At 44.4% G+C, this 21176-nt stretch overlaps 1 protein-coding gene across 4 annotated transcripts in view; it reads right to left on the bottom strand.

Moving 5' to 3' along the window:
* The window catches only part of SUFU (SUFU negative regulator of hedgehog signaling), an 89280-nt gene that overhangs the window by 18200 nt on the left and 49904 nt on the right, over nucleotides 1-21176 (bottom strand). For 3 of the 4 annotated variants that reach the window (XM_057421048.1, XM_057421051.1, XM_057421050.1), the window contains exons 5-9: nucleotides 19010-19095; nucleotides 16861-16933; nucleotides 12452-12608; nucleotides 10813-10924; nucleotides 95-229 (exon numbers count right to left, since the gene is read on the bottom strand). In XM_057421048.1, the coding sequence (XP_057277031.1) occupies nucleotides 95-229; nucleotides 10813-10924; nucleotides 12452-12608; nucleotides 16861-16933; nucleotides 19010-19095 (563 nt within the window). The remainder of the gene's footprint in view (nucleotides 1-94; nucleotides 230-10812; nucleotides 10925-12451; nucleotides 12609-16860; nucleotides 16934-19009; nucleotides 19096-21176) is intronic. The other variant, XM_057421049.1, reaches the window with a different exon arrangement.

The raw sequence follows: 21176 nt of genomic DNA, 5'->3' as shown, positions 1-21176 counted from the left end.
AGACCCATTGCATGCATGTCTGTATGGTGAAACAACGCCACAAGGCAAAAGCAGCATGTTAGCACAAGCTGAGGAGGAGGACAGCTTCGCTCACCTTAGACAGAGGGGAATGAGTGCTCCGGACTCCTGGTTAAATTTCAGGTGTACACTCTCCAGCTGTCTTGTGCGGATTAGCTCATGAGGAATGATAGCTGCTGAGCTCTCGCTCTCTAAGCTGTCCTTACGGCTTCTAAGAGAAGAGACAAAATGCACATATTTAGGATCCCAGTGCTGTGTGCTTTCGGCTGTGTTTCAGAGCGATTGTGTGAATGCTGAAGGACACAGGAGCAAACTGTACAAACGCACATCTGAGTTTTCATCACTCCTACAGAGACACAGCCTCCCTCAGCCCCAGCATGCAGCTCTTCACCTTGATTTGACGACCTGGGATCTCAATTGGTGCACACACATGGTACATCCCTTCCCAGCATACAAGAACTAAAATTTCCGGAAAGAACGGGAGCAAACCTACGTTCTCCAAAACCCCTTAAAATGGCTTGGAAGAATTACCATGTGCGCCTTCCCTCCTGCTTTTGCTTTATCTTCAGGATTTTTAGGCAGTGGCCTGTAGGACAGAGTTGTCCATTCCCTGGTGCCTTAGCTTGAATATCTTTGAGGTCTGAGGCATCCCTAAGTCATTTCTTTGCACAGTTCAACCAAAACGTTTTGAGAACCCTCCTCTTCCACCAGCATCAAGTGCAACAGCCAAAAGGTGGACTCTACATGTGACAAGTAGGACATATGAAGATTGTTTTCCCTTGTAAACAGAGCTGCTTTAAGACAATACAGCTTTGCTTTCTTATTCGTTCATTTCTGCAAGACCAGCATATTGTGAAGCTGGGACTAAAGGTCATGCTGTTACATAATTAGGAACTTTGCCAGAAAGAATCCTCTAGATAATTCAATGGTATATCTCTAAATACTTGATCATAAACACTTTATATGTCCAAAGAGCATCAGCGCGATCCCTTACTTGATAGGCCAGAACAAAGAAAAGGGGGGACTACAATTTTTGCAGATGACAGACTGCTGTGATGTGTCTGCCATGCGATGTATTTTTGCCACCTGGCATTCCATGTGAACTTAACAGAGGTTAAGACTTTGTTAAGATAGTTTTTGTAGCACAGAATCACCAGAGTAGGACAGGGAAAGGAGAAGGAAACTGGGAGATGCCACACTGCAATGTGTTTTCATCGTGTCAGACAGACAAAAAGCCAAACAAGGCTATCAGGCTGTGGCTCCATTTGGGAACACTGGTAAACGTGGTCTTTCCTCCACCTAAGAGGAACCACTTTAATGTACATCTGGAAATGGTCATAAAGAAGCAGCCTGACCCTCACAAGCTGACTTAAATCACACCTTTACTTGATTTTACATTTGGGTTCTGTCCCAGAATAACTCTCATCCACCACTCTCACTGTAATATAGTTCAGTGTGGCTTCCAAAGAAGATCAGCCTGTTGCTTCGCCAGGTCACCCAGACCTAGGTGAGCCTTTCACCCAGACTGCTGAGCTGCCCACTCTGAAATGAGGATACAAGCTAAACTCTGATATCTCACAGCGCTCTCCTGCAAATACTCTGCATGGCCAGATCAGACACGAGGAGAAAAAATAAACCAAGCAGCTTGGCTGCCTGCAAGACAAAAAACTGAACCATGCCCCAGGTTCTGCCTTGGCAACACACAAAAGCAATGTGGGCCCAGCAAGGACACAGTAACTCAGGACACAGTTTATAAACAGGGTGGGCTGATGGACTGAGAGTCAGCAAGAGCGTCAAGTTTGGTGGCTTAACCCTGAAGCAAAGACACAACATGCTTTGTAGTCTATAGGTGGCACTTAAAGCTATGTTTAATCTACTTCAGCAAACATTTTACAGCTCTTTGTAGGTGGGGTCTTCAAAGAGTGGAGTGGGCCAGCATTTTACAGGCTGATTACCAGAGAAGTGCAGTTACAGTTGATTAATGATCAGTTGACCTTAAGCTAAGCTTTGCCTCAACTTCCTTATCAGATCTTATATACACAGTGAGCTGTGGGAAAGTCAGCCTGTGGTCTATGGCTTCCAATCATTCATTTATCAGCCCCTACCAAAGGGTCACCCATTAGCAACGCATGATTTTCAAGCAGGCCATAAGCTTGCACTCATTAAATGCAGCTCTGAAGTTTATGCACCCTGGAGCAGATCAGGAGCTTTACAGCAATATTACTGCTATAGACAAGAGACTGTGCCCTTGTCACCTGGACCGCCTAAAAGTGCTGGGCATGTCCCCTTACAGCCTTCCAGGCAACTGCTGCTGTAGGTAGGTTTATGCGTCAGAAGGACAAACAGACACAGGACAGTTCCCCATGCCCCATGGCTCCAAACCTCCCTGAGCCGAAGGTGGGATTTTAGGTTCCCACCACGCTATCCAGTACAGCCGCTAGCACAATGGGGCTGCAGTCCGGAGGGAAAACAGCCTCCGGTTGCTAATGCAATAATAGGAATGACGACAACATTCTGGAGGCAAGGGGCAAAGCTTTCTAAGTCTTATTAAAACCAGCAAATGCTGTTTGTCATTACATGCTCAAGAGAAGATGTTGACTAATGTGTAACTATCAAACGGAACTGTCATGACTTTAAGGCTGTCAATAATTATGACTTCACATTAATAAGTAACCAGCCCTTCTGTCAAAAAGGTGAAGGAGTGAAGCAAAATAGCAGTTAATACTTTGAATGACATGAAAGTATTAATCCTTTCCACAAAACCTTCCCAAAATAGTCACGGTCTCTGTGTTTCTCACACAATTTCAGCTATTTAAAGTTAAGGGTGAAGCTCCAATAGCAGAAACCAAATAATCATCTATCTAAGCTAAATCCTTCTACACAAGAGCTGTGTGTTGTGGACTGCATATAACACATCCAAAAGGCCACAGTGCAATTACTTGCAGACTCTGGAATATGTTGCATGACACAGGGACTTGGCATGACCCCTTAAAATCTCTTTTGGGGAATGGAAATCCTTCCAAAGGGCGATGGCCCAGATGAAGGGTCAGCAGGACTTCAAGGTTGTTATTAATGAAATGCTCATGTCGTAACACACACTGCCATCCACAGCTTGTAGCTTTGAGCCTCAGAAGAAAATGTAGAAAAGGTTTGCTTCCTAACACTAACATCCCTGGTTTTACAACTGTCAGTTACCCGTAAGCCTTTGCTTCCTCCAGCCCATCACCAAATAAATCAGCACCAAAAGCCAGTGGAGTTTTACTTGTTATGACTAAGATCTAGCTGACTATCATGTAAAATGCTGCAAACTTTGTCTAATCCAGATTTAATACTTCATCCAACCCACACAAAAAAAATTCATGTTTCTCAGTGTCCAGAAAAAACAAGTCTGGAAAAGCCAGGCTGCTGCATTAGGAAAGGCTGTAGATTTAAATGGAAATGGCATGCCGGAAATGCCCCAGTTTAAGGACTGCACATCTCATGTTTTGTGAAACTGGAGGGGAGTTGGAGGAGATTAAAGCGCATTTCCCTCTGATTGGGAGCTGGTGGGAGGTGTAAACGTGGGCAGTTGTCAGATTAATTCTTTAGATGATTACATTCTTTTTGTTTCTTTAAAGCTGTTTGTAGTTGGGTTTGATGTCTCCTGTTCTGGGCAAGTGTATTGCTGCAGTTACCAAGGTGACTTTAGCTGACTTTCAACTATTTTTTCCAGCTTAGGTTTCTACCAGTAGTCTGCTTCTGGGCAGAGGAGAGAGAGAGAGGAAATGAGGTTTGTTGGGGTTTTTTATTTATTTTTAAATCTCATGAATGCTGATTAACAGCCCATGAACTTAAAGAAAGCCAAATCTAATTCTTCCCCCCTCTTTCAAGACAGGGGTTGTCAAACCTTTGCAAAGGTGTCCAATGTGGCCTGCAGCTTTCCCAGACCTCTGTCAACAGGGACAAAGGGCCTGAGGAGACTACATGTCCCAGCGTGCTGTGCTCCTTCTCAATGTGAGCCACACGCTGGAACCTGCCGCCTCCCGAGGGCCCTGCCTTTGCACTAAAGACGAGGGTGGCTGCAACCTTCTTAAGTTGATGGCAATTAGCAGCAGCCCATGGGGCTCCTGGAAAATCGCCAATGCAATCACCGGGTTGCACAAAGTTTGGATGTCCCCTCCTTCTAAGCCATGTTTATAACAACCTCTTCTCAAGCAACCGCTGGCAGTTATTTTATGGGATTCAAGAATATCCAGGCTGATTGAATTAAGAAAGGTTTATTTATTCTTGCATTTGTGTTTTGCTTTACGATCAGAGTGTTTGATCTCATGGATCTGTCTCAGAAGGAGGTCTCAGTTCCCTTCCAAGCTCTGTCACTGACATAGAGCATAATTTCACTGTATTTCCAAGTTACCCTCCCAGGTACCAAAGGACATACTGTTGGAAGCTGGCTATGGCAAGGGCTCTTTGTAGGAGTGGGTGCCTACCGCACCACTAACCTGAGTTAGAGTCACTGCTCCTTGCTTTCTCAGCACAAACCCCAGAAAATGAAAACCATTAGTGCAAGCTTACAGAGCTGGGAGAGAAAGGTTGAACCACTTGCCCCCCCCCCCCCGCTTCTTCCTTTCCCAACCTCTTCACTCCCTAACGAAGATACAGTCAAAGATCACTTCAGTGCCATCAATCCTCCAATGTCTTTCCCACAGTCTCCCCTGAAGGGCAAACCAGCAGTTGTGGGAAAGAGCCCTAAGCATCTTGGCAAACGAAGTTAAGGCACATGTCACAGATGCACAGAGGCAAGTGCAGGAATGGGGAGGACATGGTTACACAGCTCCTGCTGTGGTCACACTGAGACAAGGCTAGCTGGACTGTTCAGACCTGGATGCTCGTCACCCTGGTTAAACCAGACAGTGAAGATGTTCTGTGTGCATTTCCTGGCATGGAAGGGCTCCAAGGACAATGCCAGCAGCATCTTGCCACTCACACATCCCTTTAGAAAGCTGCATAGTAACTACTGTCAGTGCTTGCAGGGGGCCAAGACTCTTCCAGCACTGCAACTGAGCAGGGATGGAGAGATTCAGGCTGTGCCACTGGCACCCTGCAGACTCATTGAGCGAAGTTAAGTCTTTTATGTTTCAGGTTCCCTGTCTGTAAAACCGAGACGTTTTTCCACGTAGAGATGTTGCAAGGATTAAGTCAATGTTTGCAAAGCACTTTTGGATTCCTAGATGGGGAAAGCTATGCAGAACTGCAAATTATTGCATGGTGGCCGTTCTGCACTTCTTCTGACATTGGTTTTCCAGACATTTACTTTACTAGTTCGCAGGCTTGTCACCCAGCACTCAGCCTCATGATGGGAGACACTCCCTAAAGTATATTGCCTCCCCCCATTTAGCATTCCTTACTTAAGCAAGACACCACTGAATGGCGTCTTGATGAGAGAGCATGCCTAAATAAGCAGGACTGGATTGGAAACTTACAGCTTAGTGGCTGCAGAATCAGAAAGTCTAGCCAGAACTGGATAGTTTCAGAGAATGCTGAAATGTTCCCCTTTATGTAAAAGTTTGCCTCCAAGAACTGAAGACAGGAAACCAGCTACACAGACAACAGCTCCCCTCCGCCCAAGGAAAGCAGCAAACAAAATCCAGTGCAACTGGGAGAAGCAAAGTGCAGACTGGCCTTGAAACAAATCCTACATCTTGGTATTACTGTCAGAGCTTCCTCAGAAATGCTGGTCAGATGGAGCTTGTTAATGTGCATTAACCCAGTGCTACTCACTGAAAGGAGACATCAGCATGCCCTATTTACCAAGTCAGGGGAACTGCATGGGCAGAGTACTCCATTTCTGGAAGCGGTGCCTCTGTTACTCATGCTCTCCAAACCAGGCACACCGTGTGACGGTCTGGGGTTTTCCAGGGAGCACTCCTGGAGTGACACAACTCCTTCTTCCCACAAAGGAATGCCAACATCCTGAGATGCTCAGGGTGCAGGGCACCAGAAGGTCACAGCCAGGACAGTTCTGCCAGCCCCACCTGCCGGAGGGTTGTTCCCTGCTCCCTTTGCCAGGAAGCTGCCTTCATTTCCACACACAGCTGGAAACTGTTCAGGGCTGGATGGAATCAGCAGATGGTCACAGAGCTACCGAATGTTCAGGTTTCCCTAGACTCAACCTTTCTGACTGGAAATTGAATGCAGATGGGATCTGAGGTCTCTGGGGCATTCAGTGTGGATCCCTGGATGAACCACTGCAATACAAGGGGAAGACCAGTGCCCATAGAGTTATCTGGGAATCCCAAACAAAAATAGGGGAATCAGGTATGTTGAACCACACCACCTTATGCTTCTTGAGAAGGGGGAAAGTGATAAACAGCAAAGATATGCTGGAAAAGCCTCATCAAATTAACACAGCCTTGGGAGACCTTTTTAGAACACTGAAGCCTCACCTTCAGACACGAGGATGCACACGGCCATTACTTGACTCCTGGCACAGTGAAATGTAGCAATTACTGATAATTTTAGCCTCAGCATGTGCAGCAATGCAGCATGCTAGCTCTAGGTTTCTACTCCATGCCTCAGCTCACAGGAGCTGTAGAACAGTCTGAGTCAGCCAAGGGGCAGAAAAATATCACTTTCAGCAACATTGCGTGATCAAGGGGACCCTTGAGGGGTGGAAAAGGTCATGAATTCCCCTATCCCAACCCTGGCTCTCACTGCAACTGTGGCAAATTAACTCCTCTATCTTCCTCTACAAAGCGGAGATACTATTTGCCTACCTCACAGGAAAGCAGAGAGATAATTACCAAGGAAAACTAAAGACTCGGCTCCAGAACTTACTACATGAAGAAATTAAATACTGAATGAAGCAAGACTCCACAAGTGCCACTTAACTCTGACATCTGGAGCTTCCAGCCCTCCGAGGTCTTAGCAGCAGCAGGACTTAGCCTAACATCTAAATGTTCCCTAAGGGTAAGAGCTCACTATACCCAAGAGTGAATCGGTATGGTTCAGGCAACCGGAAGCTTTGCCTTTCTGTCTGTCTGAGCAGCACCTACTAAGGTGCTAAGGGGTCCTAAGAAATAAACAATGTAAAGTACATTTATATTCACACACCACCCATTTTTCCAAGCAGTAATCAAGAGTATTATGTTACCTATGGTCAAAATGATTAGTCATGTTTCCAAAGATTAATTTACATGTTCTTTTGTTTTATGTGTACTAACTGATTTAATGGCTGCTTACGAACTGAGCTAACAGTCATTTTGAGAAACAGATGTCTGGTGCAGTTTTAAGCATTAAGAGTGCTTTTATTCATATCCTTAGGAGAAAAAGGGCTACACAGTCTACAGTAATAACACTAATGAATCAAAATACCACAGCTGCCCAACAGCGTTCTGACAGAAACCAGTTTTTTCTCAAAGGAACTTTTTTTTTAGGACTCTGGGACAGTATGGTAGTATGCATGCTTTACATGTAAGTATGTGCTTTGCTGGGGCCAGAACACTGAATCAAGTCCTATCTGCACCCAAACAAAAGGAGGCTTTTGCGTAAGTGCTGAAAACTGTAACTACACAAAGGCAGTGAAATCTGTATGGAATTCGGATCCTCCACATTTTATACCAATAAATATTTGAGAGTTTGAGTGCTTCTGATACAATTTTGTGACACTGAATGCAGAACAGGTTGTTGCCTTTAAGCTCTGATAGATTACTGTGTGTGGGTGGTAGGGTTAAGATGAAAGAAAGGGAAGAAAGCTACTAGGAAAGCAGCTGGTGGTTGCAAATCTATGATAAATAAACAGCACATTCCTCTTCTGCACAATTCCATTAGAGTCTGTGTCAGACTTTAAGATCCTAATGTCATTTGGGTGCAAATTTGACAGCCTGGGGTTCTGCAGTGCTCCCTATGGCAAGTAGATTTGGGATCTGAAACAATTTGCCATGCCCCAACAGTGTTGCTGTCAAGTTCCCAAGGAGCCTCTAACGCACTAGTTATTCACAGGCCCTCTGCAATGAACCATGGGTTTGATATTTTATGGTCTGGTGTGTACAGTGCAGGATATGATTACACACAAGCCTGCTTCCCATCAGCCACCACCTCGTAATCGTTAACATATTTATCCTTGTAGTGCCTCAAGAAGATGACATTGTTATTAGTCCCATTTTATAGATTCAGAACTGAAGCTCAATAGCTAAATGACTTGCCTTTGATTACACAAGATTTACACTGAAGGACAGAACTGAGTTGTAACCCTACCAGGCCCAAGCAAGGACTGCACCAGGAGGACTAGATCTATGTGCAGAGCTGCCCTTCATCTCAGGTGCTTGTAAGTCTAATGAAATTACTGTATCTGCACTGGTTTTGTGCTTTTGTGTCTCATCCTTTGCCATTGCAGCTACCTGCAGTGAATATGATGTAGATATATTACTACATGAAAAAGCTAAACTCTTTAAGTTACATCCTTCTGTAGCTGCTGAAGACAAGAGTCTCCAGATCATGCTCATGTACTTTATAGCATGTTGAGCAACATTGCTGAAACACGTAAGACATGCTGAGACAGTGTGTTAAGAAAGGTTGAGACCTAGTAAGATCTCCCTCTTCTGCTTTATCTGTACCACACTGTGCTGGAAAACGTGGTGACTGCTAAATTTCAGCCAGTAAATATACTCATCAGGCCTGATTTAAGTACCAGTTTGAGTTTGTGAGTAAACACTGCTTTCCAGCACAAACCACCCCTCTCAGTATGCCCAATGCACTCAACAAGTCCCATTTTATCCAGTACATGAATTGTAGAAGACAAGCCACTACACAAATAGAAAAAGACCTTCATCAAATTCCTCTCAAAGTAGTCAGTAAGATAGAGGAAGAAAGTACTATGACACACTTGCATTGAGGAGACCTATTGGTACTATCACCAAACCACCCGCTGGCAAGACACACAGGTGACAGCTCTCTTTCCTTAAATCAATTGCTGTTGTGGAGAAACAGGCTAGCTATCAGTTTCCATAGTGGTAACCATAGGCCTCAGAGAAATGTATTGATCTCTAGGAGGCAAACACTGGGAGCCAGCCATTCCTACCACTCAGGCTTCAGATAGGGTGGGTGAGCAGCTGCTATAGGTAAGAGAAGTTTGCAACAAAGAGCACTGTCATGGCTATGAGGCTCTGAATTTGACCTGCTTTCCTCTCTGTGCCTCAGAACAGTTAAAACCCCAGATAAATATTTGTGTGCTTCATCTTAGACCTCTGCTAACCTTTCACCACCGTGTCTTGAGTGCATCTCTGTTTATCTTATCCTGAATAACATAAAGCTTTCTTATCTAAGCAACTGTCTCCCAGCATTAAGGCTTACCAATCAGCTGCCTTCCTGACCTGATGTGCACCCCAAATGGCTCTGGTCTTCCCCAACCACTGTGAACTCAGAGTTTTCACTGGGCATGCAGATTCATGTGAGCCCAGCATCTGTGAGAAATGCTGCTCAATACTTTTGAGCCTTCCCAAGTTGGGTGTGACTTGTGCAAATTGTTTTGTTTTTTCAGTGGTGCCAACAGGACCAAACTTTAGGTACAGAAATACTTCTCAAAATCGGAGTCAGGTCAGAATCTGGCTCCACAGAATTACTATATAGCAAAAGTAAGATTATTTCTAAAGCAATAATAAAGCCACTTGAGATTTTTCTTTAATAAGCAGCAATATCTCATATTACTTATTAGTACACAGCATCGGCAACTGACATAATACTTCCCCCAAAAGGATTAGGCAACTCGGAAATATTCATATACAAGGCAAATCGGAAGTCAGCCACAAAATGGAACAAGAAAGGACATCAGGGTCCTAATAAAGGATGAGGAATATTTTTCTCATGAAATGCTTGAATCAAGAAAGGAACAGGAACTGAAACAGAGCAGGACACTGTCCCTGCCTGGCACTACAGGAAAGAGCTGATTTCATGATGATCTTTACTCTTGGAACAAGAAAGCACAAATGTTCACTGGAGACTAGGAAACCGAAGGAAATACCAAGATGAAAGAGCACAGCAAAGATGCATGCCTCTCTGTATCATTTAGATGAAAACATAAAGATTGGTGGGAAGATATTTAACCAGCAACTGAAACAAGCTGAAGCGAGGAAGGGGAGAAACCCCAAAGACCTAAGTCCAGATACCGGAGATGGCTTGAAATCACAGGTAATTTCCTATAGATTCAGCGAAGTCAAGTTACAAATGAGGACCACCAGGTCCTACTTAAATCACCTGTTAGTCTACAGACTATTAGAGAGCAGGGTGGTACTGGTATGCAGTTACTGCCAGTACATGCATGCTTAAGCAAGGTAAGATCAAAGTCACTTAAAAATAAAAGGGGGAATAAACCCAACATTTTAAGCAAAAGGTTTGTAATGATGGGCTTGAAATCGAAATGCTTAGGCAAAAACATCAGCAAACACTCATCTATGCCACCTAGCTCTTTGGATACCATGCACTTTATAGGTATCCGTACATTTTACAGGGCTCAGTCCAGTTTGATTCCAATCACTGTACATCACAAACAGCAGGTTCTACAGAACACAGTCAGAGCTGCTTTGCATTAGCAAGGTTTGTCAAAAACCCTCCTCAAAATCTGCCCTCCTGAGTATCAGCCCATTAACCCAACTTCAGCAGCTCTTCTCCCTCTGTCCTTGTGCTGTGCAAGTATTTGCTGCTAGCCTTCCTTTCCCCCTGCCAAGTCTTTTCCCACCCAGCTTTAACCTTGTTTCCCACACTTAACTCTTTAGCCTCCCCATGCCCCCCATCTGAGTGTGGAGTGTGCAGGGTGAAACTTACGGTGCTCGGTCGTGGTTCAACCCGTTCTGTCTTTGTGAATTTATTGGAGGTAGAACAGGTTTGCTGTTAATCTCAAGCCCTCTCCGCAAAGTCTCCCTGATCTGCTCTGTATCTGCAAAGAGAAATTTTTTAAACATGACTTAGAGTCCTCAGAAACATCACAGACATAAGGAAATGTCAGCTGGTTGACTTTTTTTTAAGGCCTGTTTCTATGCTGTGTTTCATCTAAACTCTTCCCCTTCAGAAAGAAATGAAGATCTCTTAAGGGTTAATTCTTACCAGCTCTTTCTGCACCTCAGGAGTCATTTCACTTTGTAAAGTCAGACTGAATTCTCTCGCTTTGGGCTGCGACGTTATGTCAGGCAAGGAGAGCTGGAACCTTTTGTACTGAGCCCTCCTCATGAGGAAATTCTGAGTAGTTTTGTATCCTTTCATAAATGAGGTGTTTGCTGTTTCTGCAGCTCCTACAGAACCTCATGACACTTCCAGCCTTTGCACTGGAAGCCACTTTTCCCATTAGGCATAACAGGAATTCGTTCCTTTACCAAATGAGTGCAAGGACATTCCCAAGCTTTTGCAATTGGCTTTGCAAATCTGTTGATTAATTAACTACAAGATTCACAAAAGAAGGGAATTTCATGCAGGGCAAACTTTAGCCTGAAGCTCACATTTGAAAATAAACTGCAAATTATGCAGTTCAGATGCAGTCTTCTTACTTTTTCATCTGCCTATAATGTCTAATGGCCAAATACTTCAATAGGAGCCTTGCTTTCCTTAGAAGTTTCCTCATCTTTTTTTGAGAAATGTGGGAATTGGGTAGACAAAAAATATCCAAACGATTTAAAAATCTTTTGACGGCTACACAAATCTCATCATGTTCACCAGTCTTGGGCTCTCCATTCACAGAGCTGAAGGAAAACAGCCTTTTTAGATTCAATGCAGCTCAAAATATTTGCACAGGAGCCAGAAGGAACCCTATATGTATTTAAATGCTTTTTATTTTACCATGGACTTAAACCCAAGTAAGATACCATTCCTGTGGAAACCATTATTAATTCCAGGAAAACAAGCCCTCCAATTTTACATTGTTTCACCCACTTGAAAGGCAACACGTGTAATTTCAAGCACGTGCAATGGCAATGACATCTGTACCCTGAGATGGCATCTCACTATAAAGGGAAACTCCGCTGTAATTTGTTTCTTCTTTCCAGAGTTCCGTATTTGCAAGATCACTTGAGTTCAGCTACAGAAATGTGCAGGATCAGTCTAACTTGCCACCCAAGAAGTGACAATGTGAGTAAAGGAGCACATCCTGGGAAAATGCAGTTGCTTCACCTTGCAGGTGTTTACAGTCCTGGTTTCTTTCACCCAGTGCTAAGTTTAACTGCGCAGATTTAGATTAGAAATAGCCTAAAACTTGAAGGAAGCATTTAGACAAAACAACACAAAGATCTCTTTTCTTCTCCCCTGCCTTACACAGAGAGGCCACACCAGAGTTCCTTTCCCTCTCCTGTGACATACTGAGCCTTCCAGCAACTGTAGTGTTTGTTATGAACCCCAAGATGCTGCATGACTCAGACCACTGCCCAGATCCATCAGAAAACAAGCACTGACAGTGACTCAGTTCAGGACCTCTCACCTTTTCCAGAGAGCCGCCGTGGCTGGGTCCCAATGCAAATGCTCCTGCTGTCTTCATCATCCTCTGGGGGCCGGCTGAGATCGTCCCAGGCACATTTGGCACTCACTCCACTCAGGTTTGAGCCATCTGTCTCAATCCCTTTGTCCACTCTCTCCTGCTTGAAAAGATCCAAAACCCCAAGATGGTTTTGGGTGTTGCCTGAACCCGAGCTGGAACCCACCCTGGTTCAACCCAGCCTTTACATGACCCTCCTTTGTGGCCAGTTTCCACTCTCTGTCCTCCATATGTTGATCTGTCAGCTAACAGTGACTGCATATTGAGCAAAATTAGGGAGCTGGTCTGAACTGGAACAAACCTTTTCCATAGCAGGTTGGCCTGAAGTCCTACTCCTTTCCCACTGCTTCACTACACAGCCCTAGCAGGCATAAGGCAGGGAAAGAGAGAGGTGGAAACTGATGGTTTGGGCTATGCAGTGTTGCTACTTTCAGTGTTAGCTCTGATTTTACACCAACTCAAAGTACATTATACACTCCTCTGTGAAGCACAGCTTGGCAGTCTACCTAGTGTATGTCAGTGATAACAAACTCCTGAATAGACTTGTTCTCTTTCCAAGATTACCAAGGAATCCCACAATGAAAAGCGCTCAAAGAGAGACTCATCATTCACAAGAGTTCATCATTGGCAAACCAGACAACCACTGCGCTTTTCAGTGTGCTAGGGTGTTCAGCAAAGGACAAATGTGCAAGGAGACACAGGTCTGTTCACAATGTCAAAGCTTTTGCGTAGCTTTATCAGCAAAACACACAAACTTCCTGCCTTGCAAGTTGGACTTCCCAAGCATGCAAACACCATTTGGGCCTCATAAGGTGTCATACACCACCCACAAGCAGCTGGATGCTCCCAGACACCATGCACTTTGTCCAGGACATGTGCATCTGTAGCCAGCAAGACTGCCCTACGCTGCAGCCAACGCTTCCACAGGACACCTACCTGCTGGGGAAACTGGCATTAGTCTGAATTTCCATCTCTGCCCCACAAGGGGGTGATGTTGAGCTGAACAAACTCGGGGCTGAGCTACCCTGAGGAAGGGCTGCTCTTAACCGCTGTCACCTCTTCCCAAACCCACTTACATTCAGTTCCTCCTTGCAAGCTGCGCCCTAGAAAGAGCATTGCCTGTTCTTGTGACCATTCAAGAGAGGATCTGAGCAGCTCCAAGATAAGCACGAGCGCTCAGGGTGTGGTTGCACAGCAGTATAAACTGATGTAATTCTAGAGGCTGCAGTCCCACCCTCCTCCATGCGCTCCTACCCCTTCCCTTGAGCCAACTGTTTCTTTCAGCTGGATCACCTCCCTAAACTGGCTCTTTGGCCCAAGCCTGTGGCTGAGGGCAGGATCAGGGCAGTCCTAACATAGATTTAAGCATTCAAGAGACTGCTTTCCTTCTGTCTCTCTCCTTGAAAGACTTCTCCTCATTGGGATCTTCCTCTTGCATCAAGGGGAATCTGGCTTCTATGAAAACATCATAGGAAAATCTGAGAAATAACAAATCTGCTGGGATTTTCTTTTGTTATATCCTAAACATCAAATTAGTTGTTTTACCCAGAAATAGAAGTTGTGGAAAAAGAAGTAAAAATACATCCGATCCTACACATGCAAAACAATGCTCCGAGTGAGATTTAGCACTTGGCTCCTTTGGGAGCCCTCCGCAGTGCTCTGTGAGGACCCACATCAGCCTTGTCAGCATGGTTGCTTTTTGTTCCAGTGATTGGGGAAGCATGGGAAGACCACCAAACTTGCCCTTTAGCAGAAAACAGAAGAGCCCAAAGGGCCCTGAAGACTCCATCAGTACAATCTTGTGGGACATGCTTCTCCATCCCCACAGTCAGGGCCCCCGGACAGTGCACATAGCCTTGGGGAGGGGGAAAGGGACTCGTCATCTGCATCTCAGCTGGTCTGCAGAGCACTTCCTCAAGGGAAGAAGCACAGCTCTGTTGGCATCCCCTGGAGATCAAGGGGGACTGATGGAAACGATCTGGCCTAAAGCAGCCAAATTTGCATGCCTGTTTTATAACGTTTGCAAGTATTGAAGGGGGGGGGGGAGCCCCAAAAAACCTAACCAGTAGCTGGGGCAGTGCACAGCTTTAGTCCATCTTTATTCACCAGAGATGTGCCTGGACTGACAAGCTCTTCTTCCTCCCTTGAAAGGGCAGTCCGAGCAGGAGCTTGGAGTAGCCCAGGGCAAAGGAGGTTCAGCTTTTTCTTTCCTCAAAGAAAGGATGTTTCTGTCCCATTTTCCTCTCAGCATGTGGGAGGGATGCTCTGAGGTTCTTGTATGTCATTGATCCCTTTCTGCATGAGCCAGAGCACTGCGGTGTGACCCGCAGAGCAGCAACCACAACTCAGGAAATTCAAATCAGCTTTATTCTCTTCTGACATATCTGCTAAAACAGAAGCGAAGCACTGAGAACCAGTGCAGAGCTGGGGACCAACAAGGATTGCTTGACAGTGCTGCCAGGGAAATCTGAATGGCCTACAGGGAAGCCTGGCTGAACAGAAAACAGCCAGCGTTGCCACAGCGTTAATTGCCGACATCCTGGGATGACATCTTAGTTGGGATCCATTCTCAGCAACTCCGAACAGAAAGTACAGCTGCTGCTGCCAGGGCTGGGTTTAGGCCTCAACCAATTCCCACAGACACAATGCAGCCTCAAAACAAGCTCTGCCCGCTTCCCAGGCAGACACCATGCCTGTCCGCTCCCGGGAAAGTTGTCCGTTTTCCCTGCCGGCTCCATCTTTTCTCTCCACCTATCTTCCTTCCAGTGCTGCCTTTCAGCTCTCACACACCCTGTGCCACCACCAAGAAAATGCCAAGCAAATGGCACTTTATCCTTTCCCCACTAATTAGAGCAGGAGACGCATAACATAGCTGAACCCAGTCCAGCTCCCTGCGCTCAGCAAAGGCTCTTTGTGGGACTCAGCACCACAGGAGCAGGTTTCGCCCTGTGAATCCCCAGGGGCTGCAGCAGCAGAGCAGGAAGGAGGCTCACACAAGCATCTGTGCACACACACTACTGCATGGGCAAGAGAGAACAGAAACAGGAATGTCTTCAATGTAAGGAAGTCCGGAAGGACCACAGACATAGCAGCTTTCAGAGGCAGGACACACTGGTGAGGCACAGGTACTCTTTGTTTGCCTTAACTTGCCTTGGCTGACTCAGATTCCAGTAAGCTGAGCTACTTTTCATTTACAGTAAATTGAAGAAAACCCTGTTATCATTAGGAATCACCAGTGTGCAGAGAACAGAAACACCTCCAGGAGGTAAGAGGGCAACATTCTGAAGAGCCTAAAAACTTTATAGGACTTGCCATGGCATTAGTTCCCACATTGTAGGACATTTGTGGAACATTTTTTTGTGTGTGTCTCAGACTGGGGTTATTTTAGATGAATAAAACCTTAAAAACAGTAAAAGTAGAATTTGGTTTTCTTTGTAAGCTTTCAAACCAAGAAATGCTGTGAGGCAACTGAGGGTAATCAGATGCAGACATGCAGACCATAAGCAAATGCAATGGCTTGTACGAAACGTGCATATATGCATGTGCCCTACCAGGCTAAGCCGTAAGTTCTCTGTTAAAGGCAAATACACAGTGATTCACTGAACCAAGGCCAGCAACACACTGGATTTGCCTGGGAGACATGTGCCCCAGTACCACAACTCTGCTGCAGGTATGCAGAACTGCCTCCTAAATGAATGGATCAGCAGTAGTCCATGGGACTGTGACCCCCTCAATAGAGGTCCTATGCTGATCTTTAAACATTAGAAATTAACTTAAAATCTAAAGAAGAATATGTCTTCCTACATGGATTAGTAATAACTGCATGAGATACTTTTGGCTTCTTATTATTTCTCAGACCACACTAACTGCTTGGCCTCAAGTGACATCCTACAGGAATGAGCTACACTATCACATTTGCTGTGAAAAAATACTACTTTTTTTGAGTTTTCTGCATGCTACATCTCCTTATGCTTGCATACAAAACAAAGGATTAATTTCCTAATAATGTCTAAAGCTTGTATTGTGCTATGTTCTTTTATCTTCTTCTGTTTTTCTCCTTTCTAAAACATGCAGCCCAAATCCTACCAATTTGTTTCATCAATGAGATTCTGTTTTCCTAGTCCCCCTTCTCTAACTTTCTTCCTAGAGCTGTCATCCACCTGGGACTGGATATGTGCAGTCCTGAACCACCTCTGAGAGAGCAAAGGGAGTCTCTAATACTTTTCCAGCACTATAGCAAACATTGAGAAGGTAACAGCACCTTTATAGAAAATAATAGAACGGTTTATACCATTAAACCAATTCTCCCTCTGGCTACTACAAAAGACATGACATTTTATAAACCAAAGACATACTTGTAGATGTGGGTCAATCTCAAATATTGTCTCTCCTCTTCGCATATCTGTTATCAACCAGGGGCCTCCAGCTCTACAAAGAAAGAAAGGAAGTCAATAAACCAAACAAGCACTTTAGCTCATATTCCCCACCAGAGACCTCAGAGTGGACTTGTACTGGAAGGAAGCACAAGATAGAGTTTAAAAGAAGCCTAGAAGCCTCTCTATGTTGTGCGTACATCTCATAACATGCAATTGTCCTTTACATTTCCCAAATACATAATAAAAGTCCTCCATGACATACCTATTCCTTGCCTAGTGTCTGGCACCACCAAGTCCTGCAAAGCCATCAGGATTCACACAGGCTATTATACCCCTGTCCTCTGTGTGGGCCCACTTACTCATACAAGACTGAGCTGAGTTTTAATCTTACAAGTAACTGAATTTGGACTGGAAGTCCAATGTAGCCTGGGTCTAAGGAAGATAGGCAAAGCATAGGGTCAAAATTTATACCTCTGCTACATATCTAAAGATGCAGCAGGGTCCCAGTGGGACTGCAGTTTTTGAAGAGATCAGCAATCACGTTCAGTACCATAAAGAGCCTCCTGCTCTGATAAATAGCCTCACAATAGACATTTTACCTAGCTGGTACTTAATGGCCAAGCTAGGTATGGTTCAGGGACAGTTCAGGGAAAAGCTTTGTTCTCATTAGCATTAAAAGTCAGAAGGGTCAAGATGTTTCCCAACAAAGGTGATAGAAAACAGATTACTGTGAAGATGAACTACTCAGAAACTTTTCTTTGGGTCACTGTGCAGGCAGACTGCAAAAGTCAGCCTCAGATGGTGCTTTTCATTTGAAATAAAAACTGAAGTCTGTTGCCATAAAAATTTTCATTATTTTCATGAGACACTTTATTATTGCAGTCAAAAGCCCCCTCCTCTGGCCTTGTCTGTGTTACAGACTCCTAAAGCATGCCTAAAATGGGAGCAATAGAAGTTAGTATTTTCTAGTTTTTCAGAGGCACTGATAGCCACTCTTTTTTCACATCACTTTGGAAGCTGCGAATTATTACCTGTTTCAGCTCCTTACTGGGATAGCAACGGACTTTTACCCTGACTCCACATCAGCAGCCTAGTAGTTTGCAGTTTTGCCTTTGAATCATACACATTTGGGTCCCATTTTATCCTTGGAAAGGTACTTTTACCACATCGCAAACACCCAAAACCAACATGAGAACAGAGTGAGAGGGGTGCTATATCTCTATTAACTTTGAGGAGCAAAAGGAGCTGCAAGCAGCATTTATTGTCTTGGGGTACCAGAAACAAAGCTTGCAGCTAGACAAATTCACTCTACTTGAGATAGCAGATAGTAGTGCCTAGAAAGGAAAGGTTCAAGTTTAAAAAGTCCATAAGCAAAGGCTCCTCCAAATAATCAAAGGCCATCGTGACACTAGAGAGTATATACTATTGTGCCCAGGAACACATATGCAGAACTATTTTGTTTTAAATAAAAAAAGTGATCTTTTGCGCTACAATCACATAGCAATAACTTCCACTAAATATAAGAGAAAATATTTAAACAAAACACTTGCAAGCCAAAAAAGTTTAGCTGCAACCGGGCAGCAAATAAAGCATCATCATATCATTTAACATTTAAAAGTGATCTACTTCTTAACCCAGTGACATCTTTGTTTTGCTATGGGAGAAATAACAATGAACTTCACTTGCATGAACACTTCTCCTGTTTCAAATTCGCTCACCAAGAGTGGGGCCAGGTTGAGAGCGACTTTCTCACTTTCAGTCCCCAAGCTTTGCTAGGCATTGTAAATCAGACCTTCTTCCTTCCTTTTGAACTACACAGAGAGGTCACCAGTAAGTTATCCCAGCTCTAGTAGGAAGAGCCAATGAGAAAATACTGCAGGCATAAAAGGAAAGAAATTAAGCTTTCAAGACCTCATTCTGTTTCACCATGAACATGTGGACTTCTACATGCATTAATCTGCCATCTAAGTGTCTCTGTGTGAGAACAGATTTGCAATGAATTCCCATCTCTTGCTACAGCACGGGATTAAGTAAATTCCATTAACAAGTTAAAGATTGTTAATAAAAATAAACAAGTGAGCCGCTCTCCACGGGAATGCTCCCCTATATGGGCTATATGAACACTTACACTGGGACAGTCCGAAGCAGTTCCAATATCCCTTGCCCATTCCACTGCTGAGCTGCATGCAGTTCCTCAGTGCAAACTCCAACAATCTGGAATAAATAAAAAAGGGGACACTAAACTGGATGGGAACCAGGCAAGAACTCTAGAGAAAATGTACCACATGGTACTGGATCAAACATTGCAGGTACAGAGGAGAAGCACCAATCTTTAAAGTAGGAGAGCAAGGACAAATTGAGCCTGAGACAATAGAGGGATTCTGCAATTCCTTATGCCCTCTCACTACACTTATCACGGGAAGTGCCCTGGTCATGTAACATTTAATCTTGCACAGCATGTGCAACTATGAGGAGAGCCTGGTGATAAATCAGGGTTTACTGAAGATCCACTAATCTGTTCTCACTTTTCAATCTAGTCCACACAAGACAGGACAGGTTAGGGTCTGAGCATATGCAAAACACTGCTCTGTCAGCCAACTGCTAGGGGCAAATGCAATACTGCACCTGCAATTTCAGTCAGGCAAGGGACTTGCTGCCACAAGGGAGTGCTTCAGTGCTCATAAATCCTTGACCAACTCAGTCTGCTGACTGGTTACATCTTACCCAGCACCATAAAGTAAAGCTGCTTAAACATCACATAATCCACTCGTCACTGCAGGCAGTTGCATCCTGTATAAGGCAGGATGTGTTTGCTTTTTAGGATAGAGGCTGCCACACTGAGCAATACCAGATGTCTCTCTCACAGCAGCTGAGACTGCCGCTTCAGATGAAGGAGTGAAACACCCTTCAGCTGATAGAGGAAGGCAGTTTATTCCTGATCCATCATCTGCTGGCTTGTGGCTTTGAGCATAATGATTTGCTCTTTGGGATGAAAAGTTATTTTAGCCATGCTTTTCTATTTTCTTCCTCAATACTCTAAATCTTTTCCAATGACACTGAATTTTTGGCCAAGATTTGTTGAACTGATGTTTTATCAGAAAAGAGAAAAACTGAAAACTAAGTTCTGAAGAGCAGCAAGCAGAAGTGCATGATGTGCCTTTGCCACAAGCATGAATCTGCACTGATAGAGATCTGTGTGGAAAATCATCAATGTCAGCACATAGCCAGCTCTACACACCCTACTTCCCCTGCCCCTTGCAGACTTCACTTTCTCAGGACCCAGCCCTTCGAGACGCACTTCATCCTCACCCATCTCCCAGGCTTCCTCCAGTAACAGCTTGAATCACCCTTGCTTCAGGACACCCCTCCCTGGGCCTTCACTCACTAATTACATACAAACAGGAAATTAATTTGTGTTCATTCTTTTCTTTTTGCAATCGTTTATCCTCAAGGGTCAAAATAAATCCATAACAACAAGCATCAAACAAAGGGGAAAACTAAGTCAACCATATGTGTTGTGGAAGATGAGAGGCCAAGAGCCTCAGGATGAAACAAGTTGACTGTCCTTTGATCCAGCACAGCTGGGCACTAAAGGAGAGATGAGGACTCACGCAGCACTAACTGGAGAATCAGCCAGGAATCACCCTGCTCATCTTGGCACCTTCTCTCCTTTCAGGTCCCACAACTCACCTTTCACTGATTAAACCCACACCCATCCCTTCCTTGTTGATAAAACAGGGACTTTTGGGCACCTCAGAAAATTAAGGAAGGCCTCTGCCTTTGCACAGCAGTTACCTTGTGTAGGTCTATGGAAATGGAGCTTCCACTTACATGTTGCAACTACAGCCAAGGACAAACGGGAGCAACTTGAAGCTTATATTGTAAAATACAGACACTTGCATTTTCCCACAGGATGGAAGCTTTTCCATAGAGCAGGAAGAAATAACCAGCTGACATAAACTATGCCAACTCTTCTACTAAGGCTATTAATTCCAATATGCAATTTAAAAATATCCAAAGCAGCCCATCTCTAAGAGATACCACTGAGAAGAAAGACTCTGGGAAAGCAAGTAAACCTGTTTGGCCAAGGGAGCTCCCCTCACTAACAGTCAGGTTTAATTGCAAGGGAATTTTTAAGTGTTTCTTTTGCAAAGCAAACCTGAACCTTTCTTAAACAGTACATCAATACAGGAAAGCTCACTCAGCCCCCAAAGAGTCTTTGTGTCAATGCTGCAAGCTACATTTCTGCCATTAAATAATGCTAAAGCAACTCTGAGTTCTGCTCCAAACTCTTC

This window comes from Pezoporus wallicus, unplaced genomic scaffold, assembly GCF_028554395.1.
Source record: "Pezoporus wallicus isolate ANWC-B61680 ecotype Strahan unplaced genomic scaffold, APGP_CSIRO_Pwel_v1 contig_3365, whole genome shotgun sequence".
Taxonomy (NCBI): Eukaryota; Metazoa; Chordata; class Aves; order Psittaciformes; family Psittacidae; genus Pezoporus; species Pezoporus wallicus.
This window is presented reverse-complemented; position numbering and strand designations above follow the sequence as displayed.